The following is a 10,228-nucleotide window of genomic DNA, read 5'->3' as shown; positions in this document are numbered from 1 at the left end:
CCATCACCACCTATCGCCCAAATTTAAAGCTGTGCACGACCATAAAATTATCAATAAAATCGCGCTGGATCATTTTAAGTAAATATTTTTATCAGATTTGTTTTCCAAGTTCCATTAACTTTCTAAATTAAAAATTTTTTATAGCCACTGCACGAGGCCTTTAAATCTGTCCGTGTTTCTCTCAAATGGAACCCTGTTTGCTTCATAGTCAATTGATGTTTTTTCAAGACCCGGCCTATTGTAGAGATTCTGATTGAGTTTATATTATCGAATATGCCATTGTCTTCAATAATAGCATTGTGGATCTGTCGCAGCGTGATAGCATTATTTGCAAGAACCATTCTGCAGATTTCTTGCTCTTGGACACCATTGAGCATTTTTCTCCTGCCACCCATGTGAGGGTGTCGTTCAATCCTATACAAAGAAGTCAGAATTAGCTTAGTTTGAACTGTACCATATACAGAAATTACTTACACTATTGTCATTTCATTCATAATTTCATTGTTGAGTACATACCTGTTTTCCCTGAGAAAGGTTTGGACAATGGATGAGATGGTAGACCGATTCACATTAGGCTGTACTCTGCGACCGGCCTCTGCCATTGTGAGGTGATGGTTGACAACATGGTCTTTAATAGTGTCCCGTATTTCATCTGGGACAGCATGGTGTCTGTGTGCTCCTCTTCTTCTTATCCCACCACCACACATCCTCACTGCTCCTCTTCTTCTTCTTCCTCCTCCAGCTGGTTCTCTCCCTCTACTTCCAGCAGGAAGTTGACCTTGCTCATTTTGTTGCTCCTCCATGTTCATTCTACAAATGGTTCTTGCCCTGGCCTATTTATACATATTTGCCAGCATTTACAATTATATAGGCAGCACCTGTGAGGAGTTAGAACTCACTGGCCAATTGGCTATTTGAGATCTGAAGAACTCCATTCATTAGTGAAGTATTCATTTGACCTCAGCATCAACAATTGTCTTGAATCTAATACTTGTTTCAAGAATTTTAGTATTGTTCATAGCATATTTGTTCTTGACTAGATTAGAAAAATGTACTAATAATTGTGAATGCATTAATTCACATGCGTTACAGTCTGATCAGATGCACGTGAGAAGTGCGTTCAGCTGTATTTAAAATAAATAACCATCCTAACAAGTGAACAGCTGGATCTTTTTTCTGTTTGAAAATACCACCAGGTCCTTTCAAGTTTGTCTCGCGCTCCTCAGACGGCTGAGTCTAATTCAGGCTGAAGCTGGAAAAGTGAAGAAGATGAAACTTTGGTTGGTGATTTTATGCGCATATATGCAACTTATAATTTATAAGCTACAATCAAAACAGTGAAAAAAGAAAAATGAACGTTAATCAAACAAAAGAGTCCAAAGCACATAACCTCAGAGTGAAATGTATTTCTACAGAGTAAATCCTCATCTAAAAAGTCCAAAGCACATAACCTCAGAGTGAAATCTATTTCTCCAGAGTAAATTCTCATCTAAAAAGTCCAAAGCACATAACCTCAGAGTGAAATCTATTTCTACAGATTAAATCCACATCTAAAAATGTCGACAGCATGCTACTCTTGTTGTTTTAAACTGCTGCATCGGTACATTCCATTGAGGAAAACAACAGTAGGACAATGATTGGTACATTGCTGAATTGTAAAGTAGGTGTTAAAAGGTCTTCACGGACTCATTGATGAAGTCTGCTCCCATTGGCTACCCGTCATCTGTCAATCAAACCCCCCAGACGTTCGACGTCAGACCCACAAACGCTTATTGAGCCATCTGATTGGTCAATTTATAACTCTAATTACTTGTGATAATGGAAAAAAATCTTTAAAAATTAGGATTAGAAAAAAGAAGTTAATCAGAAAGCAGCAGAGTAAGAATGATTATTCTGACATATAAAATGACTGAGAAATAACTGTCTGTTTCTCAATGTAAGTCAATGGGACTTTGGCCTTTTTGCAACCCAGTGGTACTTCCTATATGGAACACGGAAGGAGGGGGGCTTGCTCTGTCCAGTTATTTTATATACAGTCTATGGTGACGTCACAGCTCTGTCTGAGGCGCGTGTGCAGCGCATCTCAACTCAGAAGAGAAAGAAGTCTGTTCAGTGGTTACAAGAAAAAGCAGCAAATAAGCATCTGGACCTTTTTTCAGTCTGAAAACACCACAACATAAATTCAAGTTTCTGTCACGGCGCTCGCGCTCATGAGACTTCAGGCTCCAAGCTGCAAAAGTGCGTCTGCAGATGAAGCGATGAGGAAAGGAGGAGGAGCTGCTGCGCGATTCTGTATGACCCGCAGTTTCTAAAGCGCAGGAACGCTGCGGGTCCTCACGGTGCGCCGGCTGTGCAGCGCTCAGATCAGACACTTCATACCGAGAAGAGCATTTATTTAGAAAAAAGTGTTTCCATTACAGTTTTGGAAAAAATGTCTATTTCCATACGCCCCAAATACCACCTCTTGCGCAAAAACTTTTTTTTCGAAAAATGCCAGTTTTTTTCAAAATTGTGGTGTTTAAGATGTTTTAATTTTTAATTCTTTATAAAGGCAGGTGTGATTTAAAAAAAATGGCATCACAATAAAATAAAATTTTTGAGCAGCTCACAAGTGAGTTGTGCTATTTTCATTAGTGACCTGCGGGCGACTTATGAGGTGCTTGCGGGCGACCTGGCGCCCGCGGGCGACGTGTTGGTGACCCCTGTACTAAAGCAAATGAAATATGACGAAAGCAATGAGAAATGACATTCTGTTGTGAACAAGTACAAGTGTGTTTGGCCAAACAATCTTTGAATTAGGGAAATTTGATTTCTGTTTCAGGAAATGAGCCAAACCTATGGAGAAAAACTGTAATAAACTGTAAATCAAATAAAGATACTTCCAAACATTTGAAATATTTTAAACATTCAGTTTACCTGATGAAATCCAAGACGTTTTTCACAGTTTGGTCGGTCTGCTTCAGCTCACGGCATAAATTTGCTGGACTGTAGGCTCCCCTCGACTTCAATATATTTACAAGAAAAAGTCGTAAGTTTACGAGAAAAAAAGTCGTAAATTTACTTTTTTTTTTTTGGTGGCCCTAATACTCCGTCGTCGTTTCGCGTTTGCAAACGTTTTGTTTTCTAAAAAAAAAAAAAAAAAAATGCGATCAAACGTTTTCAGATGCATAGTGCCTCATGTCGCTTTCACCTTATCTTTTTTCTCAGTGTTACATTTGTGCCACCCTAGACAGCCTGCTGATTGGTCTAGCTTCTGTCCAATCAGGTGTCTGTGCCTCACAGCGTCTGCTAAGGGAACCAAACCGGACTTTGGCCTTTCTATCGCCGGTGTTTGGTCAGAATTCTTCAGTTTTCAGCAATAGCCTACGTGCATGATAGAACTTCCGGTTAACTTCCGGGTGTTGAGTGTGAGGCCGACAACTTCCTGTTGGTCGTGTTATTGTTGTGGGGAGTTTTGTTGAGTTGCTAGTTTTGAGTTAACATGAGCGGACTTCGGGTAAAAGAGAGGCGTTTGGTGTTTCAACGCGTGACCAAGACATCACAACATTGTTGTGTACCCCTGTGTGCGAATTCGTCAAAGTACAACAGTACTATAAGCTTTCATAGCTTTCCAGTAGATGCGTCGGTGAGAGCCGAATGGATGGTAAGAGTACGGCGGGAGGACTTCACCCCAAGCAAGACGAGTCGTGTTTGCAGCAGGCATTTCCAAAAGGGCGATTTTGTTAACAACCCCGGGAAATTGAGAAAGTTGAAGAAAGGGGCCATTCCTACTCTTTTTTCCTGGAATGATTTTCAAATACCGCCACCGAGGGCGAGCGTGTGGGAGCGGAGACCCAGACCAGATAGCCCCCCTCCTCCTGTCCATGACATCGACCTCAGAAGAAGAGATGGAACTGGATACCTTGGCAGCAGATCATGATTATTGTATAACTCCTACAACAGCAATGGTCACAGATCAGTTAGCCGAGGAAAACGATACACTTCGCCAGAAAGTAAAGGAGCTCGAACTACACATTGAAGCTCTCCAGCTGCGGAGTTGTTTTGGACTGAAGCGGTTTGAAGGATCGGACGAGGACATCCGATTTTATACCAGGTATGTCATAATTAAGTCTTTTTTGATTGCAGGAAGCTGATGTCTTGTACCATATTAACAGTGATGGTCAGAAAATCATGTACACAGACATGCACTTAAGTGAAAGTAAAGACGGGCTACCACACATGTAAAATGTTGCTCCACTAAAAGTCCACCTTACAAGAGGAAGAGTATTTTCCTTCAAGTGTACATCAAATATCAAAAGTAAAGTAATTAATGATTGACATAGTCAGATGCATAGACACAACCTTTTATTGTCTTCATGTTAAACAAATGTAGTAAGTAGAGGAAAAATTAAGATAATTTATTATTTGTAACTAAATTAGCCTAGCATGACTAACAACGTTATTTTTTTTGTATTTTATTTAAAAGATTCCATTCTTATGACCACCTGATGGCATTCTGGAGGCTCATCGAACCAGCAACATCAAGGATGATCCGTGTGACAAGTGTGGCTAGAGAAGCATCGGCCTCTGTGGCAGAGAAGACAACAGCAAACAGATCAACTAAGTTGCTGCCCATAGACGAGTTATTTCTGTTCCTAAATTATCTTTCAACTGGATGCACACAGAGAGAGCTTGGGCGCCGGTTTAACATCCATCGCACAACAGCCAGCAGGATCATCACAACCTGGGCCAACTTTCTTTACTGTGTACTGGGAGCTATTTGCATCTGGATGACACCTGAAGCAATCACAGCTAACCTACCTCCTGAGTTCAAGGACTATGCAGACACTCAGGTCATTGTTGACTGCACAGAACTGCGGTGCCAAACTCCATCCTCACTTGTGTTACAGAGTGAGGTGTACTCGCACTACAAATCACACTGTACCTTCAAGGCCATGATTGGCATGGCACCACATGGTCCTCTGACATTTGTTTCTGCACTCTACGGGGGCTCTATTAGTGACCGGGAGCTCTTCAGATTGTCGGGCATTATACCTCTCCTGTCCCCTGACATGGCTGTGATGGTGGACAAGGGCTTTAGGGTGGAAAACCTTGTGCCAGGAAAACTGCACAGGCCTGCCTTCCGCTCCAACAACAATCAAATGGCAGCACAGGACGTCCTGGAGACCCAATCAATTGCACGGCTGCGAGTTCATGTTGAAAGGCTAATCAGGCGGGTTAAGGAGAACAAACTTTTTGACTCTGTAATCCCTTTGTCTATTTCAGGGAGCATTAGCCAGCTTTTCACTGTAGCTTGCATCTTGTCCAATTACCAAAATGGACCTCTGGTCAAAGACTGGAGAGAACATCAGAGCCAGGTAAAAATCTGACTGTTTGCTTCATGGCTGGCTGCTCCTCTTCCTCATTTACCTTTTTTTTTTGTTTACTGATTCACACTACAATTTAGTTTTGCCTTACATTTGCTGACATTTTAAATTAATAAATGATTTATTTGAAATCTATATTACCTTGGTCTCCTTTTGTGTTCTTTAATTTCCCCTCAAGCCGGCCTGACTTACTGAATATTAGTTTGAAGGGACAGTTCACCCAAAAATGAAAATGAGTTCACAATTTTCACACTCATGTAGTTACAAATCTGTAAAAATTTCTTTGTTCAGATAAACACAAAGGTAGATATTTTTAAAATTTTTTGTGACCAAACCGTTTGTGGACCCCATTCACTTCCATGGTATGAATAAAATTAAACTATGGAAGAGATTGGAGTCCACAAATGTTTTGGTTACAAATATTTCTCAAAATATCTTCCTTCATGTGCGTTTCATCAGAACAAAGATATTTAAGTGGTAAATCCTTAAAGTATTACAACTCTGTTTAGCACATATTTTCTAATCAGTTACGTGACAAATTTAAATAATTTGAAACAACTCACATTATGAGATAACAAGAACAAGACAGCTCTACTGAGAATTAATTTTATTACAGCAAATATTTACAGAGGTATGTGTAGAAAAAGAAGAAGTCTGCTCTCTCTCTTATTTTTTGCATCACATCACTGTCCCGGTATATTCTTTGAATCAGGGTGTCTTCCTCCGCAAACACCACAAAATCACACCACTCCACCCCTGTTAGGAGCAGCTGACCCTGCACCTGCCAGTAGTAGGCATGACCCTGCTTCAATTCCAGGTTGCCGTCTTTTATTTTCAGATGAGGATAATCCACATAGCTCTTAACATTTGGACATTTTATTTCCACAAGGCCGAATTCAGTATTTTCTGTAGGGTCAAAGACAACCCCATCTGGGGATGTACCTAGCCATGGAGTGTCAGGGTGTATAATGAAGCCACAAGGGTAGTAGTTAACCCTCTTAAGCTTGCAGTACTCTTCAATGGCATCAGCTTCCATTTCAAGACCCCTCTTCATTGCTGCTGTCTGACGAACCCCTTTGAGCAGCCGGTCTGCCATCTTCTCTAAGGTGCATGGTTTAGCATGGCATATTTCTCCAAAATGTGAGGACGTGAGTCTGGGTTTTCTTAGTCTATGCCAGTCTGCTGATGTACTTTGACTCCTAGTTGCATATTCTATTTTGTTTGCCATCTCCCAGGTAACCTCAAGTGACTTGAAGTGCAGTTGTTGATGCTCAGTGAAAACAAACACACTGGATGATGTCTCCAGTCTGTAGCCAGCCAATGGCAAATCTGGGCGTGGTGGAGCATCAATGTGAGCAAAAGGGCTACTTCTTGCCTTGGGTTGTTGGTATGACAGGGGACTGCCTGCTTGTACCAAACCGAGTGCAGAGTCCACTAGGGGGACCTCACAGGTGATACCCATTGTACAGGTGGTTGGTGCAGAAACAGGGGTGAACTCTTTGTAGATCTCTGACACACTGAGAGTAGACAGGTCCAGCAACTCTCCACTGATGGCTTTGTACAATGTGGACCTATTTGAAAAAAATTGAGAAACACAAATAAATATTAGATATTTTAAAAAATGTCGGCAACTAGACAGTTGAAAGTCGCTTCCAAAGACTTCCATAGTATTTTTTCTAACTATAGACTATAAAATTCCCACAAAAACCTCAAACCAACAAAATGTTTATTATATGTTGGTGTATTTTTGTACAACTACAAAAAGTACACCTGTTTTGACCTGACGTTTATTGAAATGGACTAAAAAATTACAATTAAAGCCAAACATTTTATTTTTATTTGGTCTCAATTACAGAAGCCTCGTGAGCTGGAAAATGTACAATTTGTAACAATTTAGGTCGGAAGGGGTTAATTTAGGGCTGTCAAAAGATTAATCACATCCAAAATAAAAGTTTGTGTTTACATAACATAGGTGTGTACGGTGTGTAACTTATGTGTATATAAACACACAGAATCATGTATATATTAAAAAAAAGGTTATATTTATATATAAAATATTTATATTTATGTATAATATAAATTATGTAAATGTATATACAGTATATAAATGCAAATATTTCTTAAATGTCTACATGAATGTATGTGTATTTATATATACATAATATTTACACACCATACACACACATATGTTATCGCTATAGTTCACCCATGTTGTCATGTTGTTACGAACCTATATAAATCTCTTTGTTCTGGTAAACATGAAGGAAGATATTTTGAGAAATGTTTGTAACCAAACTGTTTGTGGACCCCATTTACTTCCATACTATTCTTTTTTTCTACTATGGAAGTGAATGGGGTCCACAAACGGTAGGTCGATGTGTGTTTGTGCGTGTGTGTGGAAGGGTGGGGCTTGTGGGTATTATCTTTTGTTTTTAAAATGTTATATTTTTTTATGTTAAGCACTTTGAGTGAAATTCATTTTTTTAAAAAGTGCTATACAAATAAAGTTTGATTTGATTTGGTTACAAACATTTCTCAAAATATCTTCCTTCGTGTGTGTTTCATCAGAACAAAGAGATTTATACAGGTTTGTAATAACATGACAGTAAGTAGGTAAGGACAGAATTTTCATTTTTGGGTGAACTATCCCTTAATGTAAACACAAACGTTTGGATGCGATTAATCCTGATTAATCTTTTGACAGCCCAAGGTTAATTAATAGATTACCAACTACTAGCCAAATTCTCACTTTACTCCCTCGAGCATGGTCCTCTGCTTTGGTTTGGCAGACATCACAGCCATCTTCTCGACGGGACCTGGTTTAACACCCTGTGAATATAGACGATAAGCAGTGATGAGCATATGTGATGTGCTTGTAAATGTAGTATTGAAATTATTGTTACATTATTACAAGTCTTACCAAGGTTCTTGGCTTGTGCCACTGTTGTTCACTCTCCGTGCAGCTCAGCACTGGTGGAACAACTGGAATGTCAAGCTGAGAATAATGTGCAGACTGGAAAAGTAGAGCCACACAATGGTTGCAGAGCACTGATCCAGCTACACATGTACAGCTGTGATGGGCCAGCTCAACAGGGATGGAATCCTTCAGACCCACCTGTAACAAGATGTTAAAAAAAATATTTTTAAAAAAGTGGCATAACTGATTTGTTATATATTAATATGGGCTACTCAAGTAAGCTCCTATTTATTTTGTACACTGTTAAAAAGCTAGTAACATTTTAACTTTTTTCTTGTAAACACTGTTAGTAAATAGATTAATAATCTTTTTATTTTAATGTGGTCAGTGGAGCAGTTTATTTGATTTGCAGGTACACTCAGAATCCCCACTTAAAAAGTACCAAGATTGCAGTATACCTACTTAAACTTTGCAGGTTTATATTACTATACCCATCTTATGTGTTTCACATTTACCTTGGGATGTTCAGTATACCTGTAAAAACAAACTATACTACATCACTGATTGCTGTTAGTGAAAACATGACATAGTAACGTAGGAGTAAGCGTACACTGTCCGTTTTTAACGTGAATAGGGAACATGGTCAACCAAATGAACGTGGTTAACCTAGAACAAAAAACAAAAGAACACAATGAACCAAAAGAACATGATTAGCCCAGGAACATGGGTAACCATCTTAACGCTACACTCATCCCACTCTTAAAATGTGAGGTGGTCTAGATCTGTCCATTGACGGATGACATAACGCCCTCACACACACTACTCCTGTCACTGGATCTTTCTTGGACACTGAGAAGAAATACAAATCGCAATTAAAAAATACACACAACCAGTTGATAATCAGATAGACGTAATGTATTTAATAACACTAATAAAGTATGTCGTAATATTGAAACGATTTAATAAGAGATAAAATACTTAGCTGCTAGCAGCTAGCTAGCTACCCACCTTCAAAGTTGTGGATGTAACTTGAAATGTACAAACGAAATCCTTTTTCACGCTTACAACCGGGGGCAGGTGAACACTGGTCGAAAATCCTATATATGTCGTTCACGTCGATTTTCGGGAAACCTTGTAGACAACGGGTGAAATATGCCATCTTCCGCAATCAGAATCTGCCATGTCGCTGCTATAGAAGTCGCAAACCGGAAATGGTCGGCCTCACACTCAAGGCGGCGGAAGTAGAACTCCTTAGTTACGTGCACGGAGCCAATTGTGGGCAGTTTCTCTTTGAGCAGAACTCAGGAGGAACAACAAAGCTTAAATATTCAAGATCAACTTTATTTATCCCCGCAGGGAAATTCAGTATACAACAGGGTTCTGGATTTATTCATGTTAGTGTAGCGACCAGCGTGTTTAAAATGTCTCAGCTTCATCTCTGGACATTACATTAGGATTTGTATGAATGAGCTATAGTTTTTTCATGAATAAAACATTGAAAAATTAAGAGAAAGGTGCATTTTATTATGAATATTGTTTCTACTTTGGACAAAACTGAACAGGAGTTCTTAGAAATAAGTCACTGTGACAATGAACATTAAAAGTTAAAAATCACATTTTCTTCTGCTCATAAATTAAGTTTACTCTGGTAAACCAGCAATGTTTTCCTTACTTCTGCTGTATAGCTAACCCGAAAGCACTGTTGTGAAGCAAATGATAATATGGGCTTCAAATCTTTTTATTTATTTATATATTTTTAACAAACTTAAAGAAAATCAAAGTTTTTACCAATATTTTGCCCTGAAGCAGGGGTCCCCAACTCATTTGGCGGGAGGCCAAGTAACGCTGTCAGCTTGGTAGACCAGGGTCCGAACATGCAAAAACTAGGGCTGTAACGAGTATGTCACGAAACAGGCAGACAGATGGTTCCACGTGCAGCAGGTTC

The 10,228-nt window shown here is 39.4% G+C and overlaps 1 protein-coding gene across 1 annotated transcript; it reads right to left on the bottom strand.

The window, feature by feature from the left end:
- Positions 1-5,833: 5,833 nt before the first annotated feature.
- LOC112141303 lies at positions 5,834-9,660 on the bottom strand. The gene is made up of 3 exons (XM_024264409.2): positions 8,287-9,660; positions 8,116-8,195; positions 5,834-6,937 (listed from the first exon to the last, which is right to left on the bottom strand). The coding sequence occupies exons 2-3, from the start codon at positions 8,166-8,168 to the stop codon at positions 5,977-5,979; spliced, it is 1,014 nt and encodes a 337-aa protein (XP_024120177.1). The 5' UTR covers positions 8,169-8,195; positions 8,287-9,660; the 3' UTR covers positions 5,834-5,976.
- Positions 9,661-10,228: the final 568 nt, after the last annotated feature.

Source organism: Oryzias melastigma, unplaced genomic scaffold, assembly GCF_002922805.2.
Source record: "Oryzias melastigma strain HK-1 unplaced genomic scaffold, ASM292280v2 sc01553, whole genome shotgun sequence".
Lineage (NCBI taxonomy): Eukaryota > Metazoa > Chordata > Actinopteri > Beloniformes > Adrianichthyidae > Oryzias > Oryzias melastigma.
Note: the sequence above shows the minus strand (reverse complement) of the source record. Positions and strands in the feature narration are given on the sequence as shown.